Source organism: Sphaeramia orbicularis, chromosome 19, assembly GCF_902148855.1.
Source record: "Sphaeramia orbicularis chromosome 19, fSphaOr1.1, whole genome shotgun sequence".
In the NCBI taxonomy this organism is placed as follows: Eukaryota; Metazoa; Chordata; class Actinopteri; order Kurtiformes; family Apogonidae; genus Sphaeramia; species Sphaeramia orbicularis.
The window spans coordinates 487,828-507,368 of record NC_043975.1 but is presented as its reverse complement, the minus strand read 5'-3'; the positions used below and the strand labels follow the sequence as shown (position 1 = coordinate 507,368).

At 40.4% G+C, this 19,541-nt stretch overlaps 2 protein-coding genes across 6 annotated transcripts; both read right to left on the bottom strand.

Moving 5' to 3' along the window:
• Positions 1-1,487: 1,487 nt before the first annotated feature.
• Positions 1,488-12,211, bottom strand: LOC115410637 (zinc finger protein OZF). Of its 2 annotated transcripts, none has more exons than XM_030122360.1 (6): positions 11,741-12,211; positions 7,667-7,826; positions 7,518-7,576; positions 7,341-7,440; positions 4,298-4,845; positions 1,488-3,004 (listed from the first exon to the last, which is right to left on the bottom strand). In XM_030122360.1, exons 1-6 carry the CDS (start codon positions 12,029-12,031, stop codon positions 2,531-2,533), a joined length of 1,632 nt encoding a protein of 543 aa, XP_029978220.1. In that variant the 5' UTR covers positions 12,032-12,211; the 3' UTR covers positions 1,488-2,530. The 2 variants fall into 2 exon arrangements, with proteins under 2 accessions (XP_029978220.1, XP_029978221.1); XM_030122361.1 differs by having other exon boundaries at positions 11,816-12,211.
• Positions 12,212-13,984: 1,773 nt separating this feature from the next.
• On the bottom strand, positions 13,985-19,503 carry nudt13 (nudix (nucleoside diphosphate linked moiety X)-type motif 13). Of its 4 annotated transcripts, XM_030121816.1 has the most exons (9): positions 19,275-19,501; positions 17,879-18,053; positions 17,631-17,773; positions 17,382-17,489; positions 17,200-17,306; positions 16,988-17,113; positions 16,707-16,818; positions 15,120-15,274; positions 13,985-14,275 (listed from the first exon to the last, which is right to left on the bottom strand). In XM_030121816.1, exons 2-9 carry the CDS (start codon positions 17,959-17,961, stop codon positions 14,081-14,083), a joined length of 1,029 nt encoding a protein of 342 aa, XP_029977676.1. In that variant the 5' UTR covers positions 17,962-18,053; positions 19,275-19,501; the 3' UTR covers positions 13,985-14,080. The 4 variants fall into 4 exon arrangements, with proteins under 4 accessions (XP_029977676.1, XP_029977673.1, XP_029977675.1 ...); XM_030121813.1 differs by having other exon boundaries at positions 17,200-17,489; positions 19,275-19,503; XM_030121815.1 differs by having other exon boundaries at positions 17,200-17,489; positions 19,323-19,503.
• Between the last annotated feature and the right edge of the window lie 38 nt (positions 19,504-19,541).

Here is a 19,541-nt window from a genome sequence, read left to right as displayed (position 1 = left end):
TTAATGATATTCCATGTTTTGAATTATATCATATTTTTTTATGGATAATTTGGCCTCATCTGTTTCAGATATCATTAATATAATTTTATTATTGGGTAAATCTCATGTCTACTGTGCAAAATGGAGAAATAACAAGCCCTCCTTTTCTGGATTTACAAACAAATTTAAAATGTTTGTCTCGTCCCTAACAAAAACAGAAAAAAAACTGCCACGAAAATAAGCCAGAACATTGCTTGTTATCTATTATTTTCATTTAAAAAGTCTTCTCTGCTGCATCTGTGCTCCCAAACGTTCATTTAAAATGCCTGATTATTTGCACTGTGTTGGATTTGAATGTGTTTTTGCTCATGCCTACATATCCCCATGATTTTTGTACTTTATGTTCATTTGTATTACTGTATTATTATCCTCGTTGAGAGTTTATAATTTTCACAGGTTCAATCAAAAAAAATAAAAAAATTATTTATGATTTATTAACAAACATCAAAATATCATCTATAAATGTACAAAAACCAACACTGTGTTTATTTACACACTAACGGAACCTCATAATAACACTCTTTATTTTTTCCAGTTTAACCAATAGGCAGCCTCTGTGGGCGGGGCCACAAAGTCATGTGACCAGTGGATTTTTTTTTTTTTTTTTTTTTTTAAACATAATCCATCAATGTCCAGGTCCCTGATTCTTTAGGGATAACCTACAACTCCCAGAATGCATTGCTCTTCATTACTGGTCAAACTTTGAGCTGCAAAGGCTCATGGGTATTTAGAGCTGAAACTGCCACAATCCTCAAATCAACAAATAAAAAGAATACAAGTGGATTATGATCAATTTAAGTTAAAAAAAATGCACAAAAATACACAAATTAACTGAGAAAAACCTCTGGAGCTGTTTGGGATTTGAGTCATAAACGTATGAGAAAAGTTACCTGAGGTAGAACAGAAACAAACCCAAGACATGTTCAGGTAAGAGATGAAATAGGAGGGTTTTCTTGCTGATATGTGGCTTTGTTATATATTAATACATTTGAGTTTTTATCCTCATACATGTATGACTTAAACCTCAGACATTCAGTTTGGTTTTTTTTCAGTATAATCCCTTCTTTCAGGTGACGTTTCTGATTTCAGAACTGCAACATTAGGTGTCAAGTTTTTTCTCACACATCTCATTCTTTATCACTAATCTCTTAAATTCTCAAAGTTCCCCTATTATTATCATTATAATACTATAATATTCAATTCATATATATATATACACATACACATATATATATACACATATATATACACATATATATATATACACATATATATATACACATATATATATATACACATATATATATACACATATATACACATATATATATACACATATATACACATATATATATACACATATATATATATATATATATATATATATATATATATATATATATATATATATATATATACATACATATTTATTTATTTATTTTTTCCCCCCTAAATCACTTCTAATGTGCCGTCATAAACAGATTCTGTGTTCCAGTTATAACATGTCAAATACAGCATATGTGTGTGTGTGTGTGTGTGTGTGTGTGTGTGTGTACAGCTTTCCTACTAATTCTGTCTTTTCTATAAAAATTCCAACACAATAATCCCTCAGACAAGTTGATGGTTAGTTCATGTTATTTTTAAAACATCAGAGGTTCTTTGGTCGTGTTACTGGATTAAACCTATAAAACAAACATTTCTTGTATCTTTTGTCAAATTATTTCGCTCACAACAAATGTTTTAATCCGCCGCCCAGTATAAAGTTTAAACCACCGCCGCCTTAAATTAACATCACTGGTAATTAGTCAAATCTATTGTATGTTTCTGTAACAGTTAATACACCAGTGGGTAGAAACCCTTAAACAGAAATGATATTTTTAATGATTAAAAGTAAGTATTAGTGCTACCCATGAATTTTCAAATTTACTGTTTCACCAAAAAAAAATGAACAAGACAAAATAATAAATCACATTATCATTTCTTGAATAAATGTCAACTTATTATTATTTACTTAAATTCCTGAACAGAAAAATGAGTTTTAGTGGTTGAATGTCATGTTTGATTAATTTGTGACTGGGAAAATGTTGAGCTCAATGAAGTATCGGATAGTCTTAATTTCAGTTATTGTAAATTTAAATGCAGCTTTTTTTCTGAATTACATTTATAAATCAAATATTTCAGGTGTTATTTGACAGATTTAAAGCCCTGATGCTACGTTTATGACAAACCTTCTTCACACTGGAACACATATTACTCTGTGTATTAGTACACACTTTGTGTATTAGTACATACTCTGTGTATTAGTACACACTTTGAATGAACTCAAAGTCAAATATAAATACTGCCTGACTTCAAATACAGGGTGGGAGGGGAAAGACTCCGCCCACATCCAGCTCTGATTGGTTAAACAGGTCTGTGTTCTGTCAGCCCTTTGGACTATTTCGATAAAAAAAACCTGAACATTCATGTGTCCTCTCATTGGCTGAAACTCTCAGGCATAGAAGCACTTGTGCAGTTTCAGGTTGCGTTGGTCCGAGTATCTCTTTCCGCATTTGTCGCAGATGAACTGTTTGCCGCCGGCGTGCACGTGCCTCTTGTGCGTGCGCAGGTGGCTGCCCTGGCTGAACGTCTTCCCGCAGACGTCGCAGTGGTAGGGTTTCTCCCCCGTGTGGATGCGCAGGTGCAGCTTCAGGCTGTTGCTGTTGTTGAAGGTCTTGTCGCAGAGCGTGCAGGCGAACGGTCGCTCGGCCGAGTGCGTGCGGCGGTGAGAGATGAGGCTGCCCTGTTGGCTGAAGGCCTTCCCGCACTGCTCGCAGCTGAACGGACGCTCGCCCGTGTGGATCCGCCGGTGGATCTTCAGGTTCCCCGACTGGCGGAAGGTTTTCCCGCAGACGTCGCAGGCGAACGGCCGAGCGCCGCTGTGGATGCGCTGGTGGTTCCGCAGGTTGACGGCGTGACGGAATACCTGCAACACAACACAACGCAACACAAAACAGGCAAACATTAATAATATCAATAATAACAAAAACAACAACACTACTACTAACAATATAATAATGACAACAATAATAATTTAAAACTATATATAACTATATTAGGGATGTAATGATTACCAGTGTAACCATAAACTGTGGTAAAATTCCCGATGGTTAGTATTACCGTTTAAATTCTAATTATCAGGATAACCGTGTTTGATTCCCGCACTTTGAAAACTAATGGTACGGCTCATTTCCTGGAGAAGCAGCAGCATTCCAGGACCTATCTATGAAAAAAAACTCAAACAGCTCAAACTTGATTTGGAAAATGGTCAGACAGTGTCCATACGGTTCCATCTTTAACGCACATGTGTATGTTTGATTGTTTACATGTTAATATTGGAATGTTTCTGCAGCAGAAGGTACATTGTGGCTATTATTTAATTTATTTTTCACAATACAACTTGGTTAAATTCTTTCAGTGTGTGTATTAGTACTTTTTGAAGATTTTGAGCACAATTTCAACAATATCACGATAACAATGATAACCGTGATAATTTTGGTCACAATAACCGTGGTAGGAAATTTTCATATGGTTCCATCCCTAAACTATATATAAAACTATTAGGGCTGTGTATCGGCAAGAATCTGGCGATACGATACAAATCACAATACTAGGATGACGATACGATTTATCATGATACTGTTAAAAAGGCAATTTTGTTTCTTTTTTTTTAAATGATTATTTCTTGGAAGAATTGAATTCCAGCAGAAATCTGCCCAAATCCTAAACACATTTGTATTTGATCCCAACAGGATCTAATGTTCTGTCACCAAATGTTCAAACTGTGTTAAAACTGAAATTCTGTTTTCCAGACATTCCAGTTTCAGATCCTGTTCAAATGTTCAGATTCTATGAGTTCACAACCAACATCAGAACAGGATTTGAGTTCAATCCAAACAAAGGAACGAATATTATTGAATAAAAGAGTGTGAAATAAGAATAAAAAAAAAAGAAACAAAAAAACAAAAATAAACCTCCACAATATCTGCATTTGAATAAATACCTAAAAATATCCATACAGTACTTTTTAATATCGATACAGTGTTGTGAAATGAAATATTGCGATATATTGCAGAACTGATATTTTCTTCCAGCCCTAAAAACTCTATTCTGACATTAGTCCTTACAGTTTTGGATCCCAGACCAGTGTTAGAAAAGAAACCCCTGAATTCAAGGCGTCCACAGACTTTTGTCCACGTCCCCATTTGTGTGCTTTTACCTCCGGACACTGCTCACACTTGAACGGCTTCAGTCCGCTGTGGATGAGCTCGTGGTTTTTGAGTGTGATGGACCTGGTGAAGCCCTTCCCGCAGACGCCGCAGATGTAGATCTTCCTGCCGGTGTGGGTGTGGCGGTGGCGGTGCAGGTTCTGCAGGACGTTGAAGCGGCGGCCGCAGACCTCGCAGCCGTACGGTTTCTCCCCGGTGTGGACGACGGCGTGCGTCTTCAGCTGGTCCTGTTTGGAGAAGCTCTTCCCGCACTCGGCGCAGGCGTACGGGCGCTCGCCGGTGTGCGTCCTCATGTGACCCTGCAGGCTCTGGCGCTGGCGGAAGTCGCGGCCGCAGACGCTGCAGCTGAACGGCTTCTCGCCCGTGTGGACGCGGTGATGAGCGCGAAGGTTACTCTGAGACGTGAAGGACTTCCCGCAGGTCGTACACTTGAAGTACTTCCACGTGACGCTCTGAAGGACGAACTCCGGCGGGTCGGAGATGACCAGGGGGGTGTCGGGGTCAGGGGTCGAAGACTGAGAGGCTTCGATTCTGGCTCCTGGAAGAAAAACATTCAAATCCATGGATGACTTCTATCAGGGATCAACAGGAACTAGACTGAGATCTGGAACCATTTACGTGATCTAAAGCAGGGCTGTCAGACTCATGTTCGTTCAGTTCCACATTCAGCGAAATCTGATCTGAAATGGGCCGAACCAGTCAAATAACAACAGAATAATATGAAAACGTCTACATCTTCAAACTATCCTTTCAAACACTAGTCTCTTTTCCATTGACTCTCAAATTGAATAAATAAAACTTGCGCATAAAAATTGACCTAATGGAAAAACGACAAGTTTGCCAAAAGTCTCATTTTCCAATTAAAAGTTTTTGGAATGACAAGAGGTGGTTTTTCGGTTGTAGCGCAAATGGTATATCACACAAAACTGCAATGGAAAGACCTTTATTCACAACTAGAGTCAGGTGAATTAAAAAAACGGATGTTGACGGATGTTACAACAAGAGAACAAGAAACGTGTATGTGTGGACACACCAGGAAACTGAATTATTTTTTAATTTAGTAGCAGATAGAGGGGAAATATAGAATAATAATGAGTATATGTGTAAATCAACACCATATTTACGTTCGTCTCCAGGTTTATGGAATGACTTCTGGTGTCATCTCACAATAATAAATAAACAAATCATTGCATTTGTGATTTAATGGAAAAACCGCCATTACGCACTTGTGTTTTTTCAACATTTAGTAAATATTGGTCAAGTTTTGCTCAGATGTTCAATAGAAAAGCGACTAGTGTGAATAACATAAACAAACTGATTTTTTTTTTAAATTTTAACTCTGTTCTGCTTCAGTTGATCATTTCCACATGTACATTAGAACTTACAGATCACAGTGGATCTACAAACACACACAACATTTAGTAACAGGTGGAATATTATTAAAATTGCACTTCTCTAAAGACATTTCAGGTTGTTCATATTTGTTCAGGTTATTCAGATTTTTTGCAAAAATATACTTTGTTTTCGTGTAAATATATATTTACATTTACAAAGAGGAAATTTTAAAGTTGTGAGTATTTCTAGGTTATTATGACACCGAATTGGTCTGAATGTGGAACCTGAACTAAAATGATTGTTAATATGATCCCAGGGGCCAGACTGGACCCTTGGGCGCCCCGGTTTTGGTCCCCGGGCCACATGTTTGACACCTGTGATTTAAACCATCAACATGTGGACCATTAGAACGAAAGGAACATTGAGAATATTTCAAATATTCCTCAAAAATGCAAAAATCAACATTTCTCCAAACTGTGAAAAAACTTAATAGACATTGTCCCAATGAAGATACAGAAACGATTAAAAATGAATTTGACCCGTAGATTCAGAGAAGAGGTTTGAAGAAACTGTTAACGAAGACGACACCTTCACAACAGCTCAGGATCTATTAACCAGTGAGCAAGGTTCCAATGGTTCTGGATTTGTCATTCTAGTTTAGTTTGATTTCGTTTGAACTTTTTAAAAAAAAAAAATTTCTCTAATTCAGTTTCTTTTAATTTATTTTTAGAGCAGGTTTGATAGTTTTTATTAGTTTTAATTTTTTTCTAAATGCTTAGTTGTAGTTTAGTTTTAGTTTAGTCGTCTCTTTTCTCTTCTTCTCTGTCGTTGTATTCAAATAATAATAATAATAATAATAATAATAATAATAATAATGGATTGGATTTATATAGCGCCTTTCTAGACACCCAAAGCGCTTTACATTATTAACCCATTATTCATTCGCTCTCACATTCACACTTTGGTGGTGGTAAACTACATTTGTAGTCACAGCTGCCCTGGGACAGACTGACAGAATAAACCCCAGACAGGACTCTGCTGCTTTAGTCTCCATGTTTCCAGGTAGAGTGGGGACCAGAAGACGACTGGAAACCACAAGTGAACACAAGTGACGGAGCAAAAAGTGTCGTATGGAGACAGCACAGAAAACTGAGAGAGACAAAGAAATCCATTGAACATCAATCTGACATTGACAAAGACCAAAACCAAGGGAATTGGATCCAGAATTTGTATCTGTTTTAGTTAGTTTAGTAAACACACAATACAGTTTCAGTTAGTTATGGCTTTTCTTTGAATTTTAGTTTTTATTTATTTCAGTTAATGAAAATTTTTTTACAATTCTAGTTTTGGTCATTTTGCTAGTTTTTGTTAACGATAATAACCTCGCCAGTGAGAGAAAAGAGGAGGAAGCACAGGTCAAAGCTTTGTATGTGAGTCAGAGCTGCAGGAAAGACAGGAACAGATAACGGTGAGTTCACTGTCCATGAAAACTGTGGGAAACCGTTCAGATACGTTTTACAATTTGCTGAGAGCGAAGATTTGAATCTGACAAACTCACAAAAAGTCAAGTCAGAGTAAAATTTAGCATCGAATGTTGTTGATGAAAGAAACAAGTGAGTGACGTTCAAGTTCTGATACTGATCCATGATCAGGTTCAGATCAGTTCATGATCAGATGCAGGTATTGATCAGGTCTTACTCTCTGAAATGGCGCCCAGGTCGATATTTCCACGTTCGTCTTTCACCGTCACCGCCATCACAAACGGCGCGTCCACAGCCTCCTCCTCTGATTTGGCCGACTGCGGTGACATCACAGTGAGGTCAGTGAACGCACCACATCGTAAACATGTGAGTGTGTGATGTCACGGCCTGTTACCTTAGCGGGCGTGTCGGTGTCGGGGTTCTGCGGCGGGACTCCGTACGAATGCTCCACCTCTGAAATGACACGTCACAAACCGGGTTAGACGTGACATCAGCGGCTGCCCGGCTCCTGATTGGTGCACAGCAATAGTGGGTGGGACCTACCGACTCGTGCACTGCTGAGGACGTTGAGGACGCTGGTCTGGTTTTTCTTCGCGCCTTTTCCCGCCTCCACGTCCTGCAGCTCTCGCACCTCGTCCACGATGTTCAGGATCTTCCCCAGAGCCTCGTTCCCCAGAGTCTCCATGATGGAGGCGAACACCACCTGACAGGTCAAAGGTCAAAGGTCAAACACACGCCCACAGACTGACATCGACTGGAACTGATTCACCTTCGATGGCATCAATATCAAACACTGTCACATGACTTTATCCAGATTTTTTTAATCAAACAGTAAATTTTAAAGTTCAGTTCACTTTTCTGACATGATCATAAATAGAAATAAAACCACGTCTTTGACCCTAAACTTATTTATTCACATGAAACAGATTCCCATTCAAGTTTATTTGTCATTTCAGCATATAAAAATACACAGAAACGAAATATTGTACTCAGGTCCCAGACTGTCAGCAGCATTTAGTTAAAAACAGTAGAATCAGATCAGACACACGAATGGATTAAGAATGAGTTTTAAACTGATTTGGATGAGAATACTTTTGTACTTTGAGTTCAGTACACTTTATTTACACACTGTGGTTCTAAATCTGGTACTTTTACAGTATTTTTTTTATTTATAGGATATGAACACTTCACACTTTATGACCCATCCAGTGTAAATACCCCCCCGACTCCAATTCACCAACTCACAAACTTATATTTTGCACTCTGTATAAAACTGACTAATTTGCACTATGTAAAAAAACTCTATTTGCACAACAATAATATACATAAACATATATCTTTACAGACTGTATTCCTGTACATTTCCACTCTCTATATAAATACTTCAATTTACATTTTCTGTACATATTACAAAGTAAATCCCACTGTAAATAATATATACATTTGGGATGTAATGATTACCGGTATAACGATAAACGGCGGTAAAATCACAGACGGTTAGTATTAGCGTTTAAATTCTAATTCTCATGATAACTGTGTTTGATTATCGCACTTTTAGGGGAAAAAACCCTATGGAAAGATCTGCTTTTATGTCAAATATTTGAGTAGAGTTTGAATTTATTACAATTTTAATTTTCTATACCTAATACAGGGTGACCCAAAAAAATGGGACTTTTTGAAGTGTGTATTGGCAGACATGAGCAAGTGGCAGCACTGCGAGACAGTGCCCTTGAGCAAGTAAACACCCCCCCATCTTAGTAACCATGGATCAGTGGAACGGCCAACAGCGTGTGTTAGCCATAAAAATGTTTTATAAAAACGCTGATAGTTTGACAGCTGCGCAGAGGGAGTTCTGACGTTTTTACAACTTAGGACGTCATGGTGCTGTTCCATCAAAACACGCGATAAAATGTTGGATTAATAACTTTGAAGAGACTGGATCTGCCCTAAAGAAGAAACCAACAGGACGACCAAGAAGTGCTCGTACTCCTGGCCCCCTAGATCGCCAGATTTGTCCGTTTGTGATTTTTTCCTTGTGGGGCTATCTCAGAGTAAAGTGTACTGTACAAGAACTGTGGATGAGTTCAAACAGAGAATTCAGGATGAAATTCCCAGTATCCCAGCTGAGATTTATGCAGCGGTCAATGAGGAATCTCAACAGCAGATTTCAAGAATGCATTCGTACAGGAGGACGCCATCTACAGGAAGTAATTTTTAAAAAAGGAAAATTCCATCATTGTTTCTTAAATGGCATTTTTTAAGGTTTTAATTACTATGAATAAAATATTTTTCTTCCATCACTCTTGGTTTTATTGGATTGTTAAAAAGTTCCCGTTTTTTTGTGTCACCCTGTATTTGGAACCAATATTCACTTTTAAAGTCTGTGAAAAGGTTCATTAAACATCTGTGTGTTATTTATGCAATAAATTATATACATTTTTCAAATCAGATTTTATATTATATATTATATATATTATATATTATATTAAAATGAAAAAATAACAGACAGATGATCTAGATGAAGTTGTGCTGAAAAAACAGATCCAAACATGTGTATAGTAAACATTTGTTTCTATAGTATATAAAGGCCAAATGAAAAGGACTGAAAAACAGACAGAATAGACTCAGACCACTAAGGGTTAATATTGGAATGTTTCTGACACAGAAGGGACACTGGGATTATTATTATTATTATTATTTTTTTTTTTTTCAAAATACAACTTGGTTAAATTCTTTCAGTGTGTGTATCAGTACTTTTTGAACATTTCGAGCACAATTTCAACAATACCACGATAATAATGAGAACCGTGATAATTTTGGTCACAATAACCGTGATCTGACATTTTCATCTGGTTCCATCCCTAATACACATAAACATATATTTTTAATAGAGCAGATCCACACATCCACTCACTGTATAAAAACTCCCAGTTGCACTCTGTACATATTCCAGTGTAAATCTCCACCCGTTGTTGTGTCTGTCTCCAGTGGACTGTTTGTCTGGATTGTTTCTGGGTCCACATGTTGTTCTGGGTTCATGTCAGAACTGTGTGTCATGAGCGATGGAAAAACTGAAGCCAAACTCCTCGTATGTGTTCACAATAATTGGCCAATAAAGCTGATTCTGATTCTTCCTCTGTGTACCTTCTGTACCCTGTGGGTCTGACACAGACCTGATGATAGTTAGGGCTGGAAGAAAATATGAGCTCTGCAATATATCGCGATATTTCATTCCACAATATTGTATCGATATTAAAAAGTACTGAATTGATATTTTTAGGTATTTATTCAAATGCAGATATTGTAGAGGTTCATTTTTGTTTCTTTGTTTCTATTTTATTTCTTATTATTTCACACTCTTTTATTAACTAATGTTGGTTCCTTTGTTTGGATTGAACTCAAATCCTGTTCTGATGTTAGTTGTGAACTAATAGAATCTGAACATTTGAACAGGATCTGAAACTGGAATGTCTGGAAAACAGAATTTCAGTTTGAACCCAGTTGGAACATTTGCTGATAGAACATTAGATCCTGTTGGGATCAAATACAAATGTGTTTAGGATTTGTGCAGATTTCTGCTGGAATTCAGTTCTACAAGGAAATAATCATTTAAAAAAAGAAAAGAAAAGAAATCAAAAAAATTGCCTTTTTAACAAAATCATGATATATCATGTCGTGATCCTAGTATTGTGATTTGTATCATACTGCCAGATTCTTGCCGACACACAGCCCTAGTAGTAGAATTTCCACAGAAGGTACAGTATTAACTAATACTTAGAATAATTAATACACACACCGCATTTCTGACAGACAAATATTATCAACATAATGAGTCAAAAATACAGTAAAGACAGTATTTTATACTGTGGGTTTAGTATTTTTAACTCTGATAATGTTTGACTGGAGGGTTTTTACACTATCAGAGTACTTTGTGGCTCTAGTAGTAGTACTACTACTAATACTAGCACAACTACTAGTACTACTACTGGTACTAGTACTAATACTAGTTGTAGTACTAGTAATAATACTAGTACTACCACTAATACTAGTACAACTACTAGTACTAGTATTAGTAGTGGTACTAGTACTATTACTAATACTACTACTACAACTGGTAGTAGTACTAGTAGCAGTAGTAGTACTAGTACTAGTACCAGTAGTAGTACTGGTAGCAGTAGTTGTACTAGTAGAAGTAGTAGTACTAGTAGCAATAGCAGTACTAGAACCAGTAGTAGTACTAGTAGTAGTAGTAGTACTAGTACCAGTACTAATGCTAGTATTAGTAGTAGTACTAGTAGCAGTAGTAGTACTAGTACCAGTAGTAGTAGTACCAGTAGTAGTACTGGTAGCAGTAGTAGTAGCAGTACTAACACTAGTATTAGTATTAGTAGTAGTACTAGTACCAGTAGTAGTACTAGTACCAGTAGTAGTACTAGTACTAGTACCAGTAGTAGTAGTACCAGTAGTAATACTAGTACTAGTACCAGTAGAAGTAGTACCAGTAGTAATACTAGTACTAGTACCAGTAGAAGTAGTACCAGTAGTAATACTAGTACTAGTACCAGTAGAAGTAGTACCAGTAGTAGTACTGGTAGCAGTAGTAGTAGCAGTACTAACACTAGTATTAGTAGTAGTACTAGTACCAGTAGTAGTACTAGTACTCTGGGTCCTCCTGGGTGTCCGTGCTCCTACCATCCTCGCCCGGCTCTCGGTCTTCACCGTGGCCGGCTTCGGCAGCTCCTCTCCGGCCTCAGCTCCGTCCCCGGTCCCGGTCCGGGTCTCCTCGTCCATGCAGAGCCGCAGGGCCCAGCTGTCCTCCACCAGCTTCCGGAGCTCGGCCACCGCTGCGTGGACCAGTGACTCCATGACGGTGGCCAGCTGGGTGTGCAGCGGCACCGCGGAGCTCATCCCGCCGGAACAGGAGCGGCTTCCCCCGGTTCAAACCCCCGGCGTCCGCACCGGGCTACACCATGAGCCGAGGCCCGTCCGCCCGTCCCGCTTCACGGATTAAAACGTCAACGGCCTCCGTTTACCGGGAAATCCATCCGACATTGACCGGACCACAACAAACTGAGAAACCAGCGCAGACGTTTCACTTCCGGTTCAACATTGAGCCTGAAGCTGCGCAGTGCCGCTGTGCGCACCCTGCCGGCCAGGAGGAGCCATGACACCACCAGTGGAAAGCACCAGAAAACTGGGCTGTGTGGAATGAACCCTTTATGCACAGTGCTACTCCAGTGGACAGCACTTCAAAGGTGTTCTCTTGTACATTCATGAATTTTGTTGTTTTAGTTCCAGATCAGCTGACACAGTACATGCTCATGCATTATCACATACACCGACATTCAGACCAGTACTGTAACTTTACTGTTCTACATAAACCTGATCTGCAGTAAGATAATTGAGTGTAAAAATGGTTAATTATAATTAGACTATAATTAAGTTCTTGTTTTTTTCAACAAAAAGTTTTTTTGTTTGTTTGTTTTTTGCATATTATCTCCATGAAGTGAGTAATAACTAGTATTAGAGTATGTTAAAATGTGAGAAAACATCAGATTAGCTGCTTTAAAAATGCTTTTATTTCATAGTTTTCACAGTTTATCAGTAAATACATGTTTCTTTGCTTCTAAAATTAACCCTATAACACCAAATGTATTATATTTGATACATGAGTTTTGAAGCCCTCTGCATGATCAGTGATTTTTTGTTTTGTTTTTTTTAAACCTGATGTATACAATTAGATCCATGCAATACACAGATAATCCACCAGGGGGAGGAGTTCATTCAGCAGAGGCCTTTAGTGACACTACCAGACTGACATTAATGAAGAAGAACCGGAACCATTTAGAAAAGGAATTAACCATTTATTAGACATGTTTGTGTTCGATTATGTTTTTGTTTGTTCAAAAGTAATAATATTTGAGCACTGAGACCCAGTGTATTAAATATGATACAAAATTGAAACTCATGCATGGAAACTTTTTTTTTTTGGGGGGGGGGGGGGTTGTTCCAAAGGAACAATAAAGGCTCCAGTTTCAAAGAATTTGAATCTTCTGTCAATGATTTAATGGTTCAGGCTTTACAGGGTTAAGTGCATGGTGTCCAGCTGAGTGGATATTTTTGTAACTCCACGAAAAATAAGTTCAAGAAAAAATTAAATGGTATTGTTTTTTTTTTCATGCCTACAGAGGAATACAAATGTTCAGGAAAAAAAAATTGACTAAGGTTCTCATAATTCATGCATGAAAGGGTTAAACTAATGTTACGTTTGGAGGCTGAAGTTCTGTATCAAACCTCAGGTCATTTTAACATATTTTAGTCAATTTTATGTTTTGATTTGCAGATTATTACATTTGTTTTACATCTTATATTGAATTTCTGAAAGACATTGACATGTTTTTTGTTCTGATGTCAGTTACTGTAACAGGTCTATTATACACGACTGATAGAAAATCCTTCTGGATCAGTATTTTTCTGCTTTTTTCTGCATATATCTCTTAAATTACTTCAGCTTTGCTCAAAACAAACCAATGCTCAATAATTTTCAGCATTTTAACCCTTTAAATGTCACTTTGAATATGTGATGCCACTTGTTTTATCAAAAAAAAACAAATGAGATATTTTCCATAAAATAGATGATGGAGGGATGTGTCACTGTTTATATCAGTCTGAAACATGTCAAAGATTCTCAGTAACGAGGATTTCATTGTTTGTAGTTTTTATGTGAGATTTAAAAGTACGGTTGCAGTGGAAGTGTCAGTTTTTACCATGACAGTCCTGAACTGAACCAAAACTTCCACTTGAATAATTTTCTGACATTTCATGTTTGAAGTGAACGAAGCTGAGGAAGCGCCGCTCTGGGACTTCAGTGTTTTAATACAAACATGAGGTAGATTCACAACATGACACCGTTAGTATTGATCGTGTATCAAACTGATCGAAGCTTCTTCATCTTCGTCATTTTCCCGCCTCCCCGCTGCGCTGTAGCTCCACCCACTCCGTGATGAGGCGGTGGGCGAGGGCGTGACTCGGTGGGAGCCAGGTGACGGGCGGGTCCCCTCTCCTGGGCGGGGTCTTCACCTGCAGGGCGGAGCTTATTTCCTCCAGCGTGAACCAGCGAGCGTCCTCTAGCTCAGAGCGGTCGACGGTCAGCTGTGAACGGCCAATCAGTTAATGACTTATTCAATCAATCATCTATTCAGTTAATCATTTATTCAGTTAATCATTTATTCAATCATTTACACATTTAAAAAATGATGTATTCATGTTCGTGTTTGTGTCGATTGTTTTAACTCTTCCTCAGATTAACTCTTTCGGTGCCAGACAGTTAAGGGGCTAATAAGCCTTAAAAGTGCCACAGAATTTGGCCGTTTTTCAGTATTTCGCGTCGTCTTTATAATCGAAGTCTGAATCGTCATCAGAACTCATTTTCTAGCAGATGGGACTGTTTTGACAGATCGCTGTGTTTACGATATTACTACAAAATGGCCATCTATTTTGCATATGATTTCATTCATAAATTCATTCATAAAATTTCCCCAAGCAGAAAACGAAACGCGAGCTCTTCCTTGGTCAAAAACCGCTCGGTAACATCCGACCGATTGCTACTTAGATTCAAAACGCACCGGACGCAGCCGATTCATTATTGATCGTAATTTGCAAGAAGATTTGAAAGAACGTCATCGAAATGTGAGAAAGAAATGGGGGTGAATGGTTTGTTTGTACACAAATATGGCGTGTTCTCCAGAAGCCGATCTGATCGGCCCGTGGCACTGAAAGGGTTAAAGACTAAAACTAAACATGTTGAGTAAAACTAAAGTTTTGTAACTACAAAAAATTCACAACATAAAAAATTGCGTTAAAACTCCAAAAAAAAAAAGTTTAAAATTTTGTTTTGGGTTGATTTGATATTTTTTAGCTTCTATAAATAAATGGGTTTTTTTTTATAAAAATGAAAAACAAACTGAAAGATTCAATAAAACTCTCCAGAACTCACCTCTGTGTGGGCGGGGCTAATGGAGGCATGGCAGCCAATCATGAAGGAGCTGTGTGGGAAGGGCCAATGCTGTGAGGAGCTGTAGGACACGCCCTCAACCTCTAGACCCACCTCCTCTGCCACCTCCCTGGAAAGAGTCTCCTCCACGGTCTCACCTGGAGACAGACAGACAGACAGACAGACAGGTGAACAGACAGACAGACAGACAGGTAAACAGACAGACAGGTAAACAGACAGACAGGTGAACAGACAGACAGACAGACAGACAGACAGGTGAACAGACAGACAGACAGACAGGTGAACAGACAGACAGGTGAACAGACAGACAGACAGACAGGTAAACAGACAGACAGGTAAACAGACAGACAGGTAAACAGACAGACAGACAGGTGAACAGACAGACAGACAGACAGACAGGTGAACAGACAGACAGGTAAACAGACAGACAGACAGACAGAAGAACAGACAGACAGACAGACAGGTAAACAGACAGACAGGTAAACAAACAGACAGACAGACAGGTAAACAGACAGACAGACAGACAGGTGAACAGACAGACAGACGGGTAAACAGACAGACAGACAGGTGAACAGACAGACAGACAGGTAAACAGACAGACAGACAGGTAAACAGACAGACAGACAGGTGAACAGACAGACAGACAGACAGGTGAACAGACAGACAGACAGACAGACAGGTAAACAGACAGACAGACAGGTGAACAGACAGACAGACAGGTGAACAGACAGACAGACAGACAGGTAAAGAGACAGACAGACAGGTGAACAGACAGACAGACAGACAGGTGAACAGACAGACAGACAGGTAAACAGACAGACAGACAGACAGACAGGTGAACAGACAGACAGACAGGTAAACAGACAGACAGACAGGTGAACAGACAGACAGACAGACAGGTAAACAGACAGACAGACAGACAGACAGGTAAACAAACAGACAGACAGACAGGTGAACAGACAGACAGACGGGTAAACAGACAGACAGGTGAACAGACAGACAGACAGACAGGTAAACAGACAGACAGACAGACAGGTAAACAGACAGACAGGTGAACAGACAGACAGACAGACAGACAGGTGAACAGACAGACAGACAGACAGACAGGTAAACAGACAGACAGACAGACAGGTAAACAGACAGACAGACAGGTGAACAGACAGACAGACAGACAGGTAAACAGACAGACAGACAGGTAAACAGACAGACAGACAGACAGGTGAACAGACAGACAGACAGGTAAACAGACAGACAGGTAAACAGACAGACAGGTGAACAGACAGACAGACAGACAGGTGAACAGACAGACAGACAGACAGGTGAACAGACAGACAGACAGACAGGTAAACAGACAGACAGACAGACAGGTGAACAGACAGACAGACAGACAGGTAAACAGACAGACAGACAGACAGGTGAACAGACAGACAGACAGGTAAACAGACAGACAGACAGGTGAACAGACAGACAGACAGGTAAACAGACAGACAGACAGGTGAACAGACAGACAGACAGACAGACAGGTAAACAGACAGACAGACAGACAGACAGGTGAACAGACAGACAGACCCATGTCACAGAATCCTGCCAGTGCGCTGTACAATCCCGGTGGAAACGACGACTGTCGACCTAAAAGACACCGTTTCCCATCAGACACCAGGACGATGACGACCGGAGACATCTGGAGGACAGACAGAAGGACCGACCGGACCCGGGTCAGAACCAAGGTCAACAGAGAACAATGTCATGAAAACTAGTCCTGGGTCCAGGTCTGGTCCTGGTCGTGTCCAGGTCTGGTCCTGGGTCCAGGTCCTGTCCAGGTCTGGTCCTGGTCCTGGGTCTGGTCTTACCTGTGGGTAGTACACGATGCCGCTGCTGCCGCAGACCCTCTGGCTCCCGGCCCGGTTCCGCTGGGTGGGTTGGCCCGTGGCGCTGCAGAAGCCGTGGGTTTGGTGCCAGCGCAGCAGAGCCTGAGCCTGAAGGCCAGAACGCGGGTCAGAACCCAGACTCAAAGATCCAGATCGGACTGGAGTCTAAGCAGAGCTCAGATGTGATGACCCACCTTGGCCACCAGAGGCGCCTCAGGCCCAGTTAGAAGGAAGAAGGACTTCCTCAGGTCCACGAACTTCCCCCGACACACGTCCTCGATGGCGACCCGGTCCAAACCCCCTAAACACACAGAACACAGTGGTGCATTCAGGGCCCGGCAGTGTGCAGGAAACACCGCATTCATGAGGTTCTTACCGACGTCCAAGCAGAACTGAGCCTGGTTCTGTTCAGAGCAGCCGATCAGAACCGACTCCATCAGCAGGGATCTGTCTGCACCGAGCCGCTCCAGAACCGACTGCAACCCTGAAACCAGATGGACCAGGTGAGAACCAGAACCTTTACTGAGGTTCTAATGAGGTTCTGCCAGAGGTTCTGTCTGTGGTTGGACCTATGGTTCTGCATGTGGTTCTGGTTCTGTACCTGGGCTGGGTTCTGGTCTCTTACCTGAGCTGGGCTGTGACCCGGGTCTGAAGGTTCCGGTCTTGGTTCTGTGCAGCAGTGGTTCCAGTTTGTGGAACAGGAGGACGGATCCGTTCTGCAGCGCTGCGGCACACGCCTCATCATCCTCCTTCAGTCGGCTGATGAACCTGAGTGGAACCAGAACCAGAACCAGAACCCACCAGTCCTCGGATCAGTAAGCGGTTCATAAATCAATCAGCTGATCGATAACCTGATACGGGTCAGAACAGAACCTCATCCTGGAGACAAAGCTGGAGCAGCAGCGGGACGGAGGACCGGTTCTGACAGAAACCAGGACCCTCAGAGGATTCAACATGACTGCTGGTCTGAACTGGTCTGAACCGGACCGAACCAGCGGTCTGAACTGGTCTGAAGCGGATCGGGCTGGACCAGAGCGGCTCCGTGGACCTGCAGGGACGAAGAGAACCAGAACAGAAGAACTGACACAATGAGGCCAGACAGATGAGGACGTGGTGGTCCTGGTCTGGTCCTGGTTCCAATCTGGTCCTTGTCTGGTCTTGGTCTGGCCATGGTCTAGTTTGCTCTGGTCCTGGCTCTGATCTGGTTCTGGTCTGGTCTTGGTCCAGTTGTGGTCTGTTCTGGCCCTGATCTGGTCTTGGTCTGATCCAGTCCCGGTCTGGTCCTAGTCCGGTCCTGGTCCGGTCAGTGTCTGGTCCGGGTTTTGGTCTGCTTTGGTCCTGGTCTTTGTCCTCAGGTTCTATGTCTGTGTTTTCCTTCTGTTTGTGTGTTTGTTTGTGTGTGTTTGTTTGTGTGTGTTCGTGTGTGTTTGTTAGTGTGTGTGTTTGTTTGTGTGTGTTTGTGTGTGTTTGTTAGTGTGTTTGTTTGTTTGTGTGTGTTTGTTTGTGTGTGTTTGTGTGTGTGTGTTCGTGTGTGTTTGTTAGTGTGTGTGTTTGTTTGTGTGTGTTTGTTAGTGTGTTTGTTTGTGTGTGTGTTTGTTTGTGTGTGTTTGTTTGTGTGTGTTTGTTAGTGTGTTTGTTTGTTTGTGTGTGTGTTTGTGTGTGTGTGTGTTCGTGTTTGTTAGTGTGTGTGTTTGTGTGTGTTTGTTAGTGTGTGTGTTTGTTTGTGTGTGTTTGTTAGTGTGTGTGTTTGTGTGTGTGTTTGTTTGTTTGTGTGTGTTAGTGTGTTTGTTTGTGTGTGTGTTTGTTTGTTTGTGTGTGTTTGTTTGTGTGTGTTTGTTAGTGTGTTTGTTTGTTTGTGTTTGTGTTTGTTTGTTAGTGTTTGTTTGTATGTGTTTGTTTGTGTGTTTGTTAGTGTGTTTGTTGTCATATTTCAGACTGCATTAGGTCATTAAATGTAAACAGACTCCATCTTGTTCTAAACCTGTTCTCGTCTTCAGTTAAGGTCAACAGATGCTGCGTTCACGTCAGCTGGGAATTTAACTAATCTACACTATTAAACAGATCAAACTCTCTAAAAACACAACTTTGTCCCGGTTTTATTGTGACTTTTCTCTAAATATTTTATTCTTGTTAATATTTTCTACTCTCTCTTTTCTTTTCTGTTCTCCATGACGCCCTGCAGTTTTTTTTCCTACCGTATACATACTTTAGGTTTTCTGTTTTCCACGGACTGTGTGTACTTCTAAACAGAGTTGACCTTTAACCTTACACGGCTCCTTTTCTGTAGCTGCTTCAGTTCAGTTCCACAAAGTCCGACCAGACCTGGAGGACGGTCCGGGTTCAGGACCGGGTCTTTCTGGTCCGGGTTCTGATCTCGTTGAACCGGACTACAGTCTGATTCTGGTTCTGAATCCGGATCGAACCGAACCGGTGACTGTTGTTGTCTGTTCACGAGCTCACGGCTTCTTCTTCTTCTTCTTTCTTTTCTTCTTCTGTGGTTTTGTTTATTTCCGCCGCCTACCGGAGAGAAACAGGA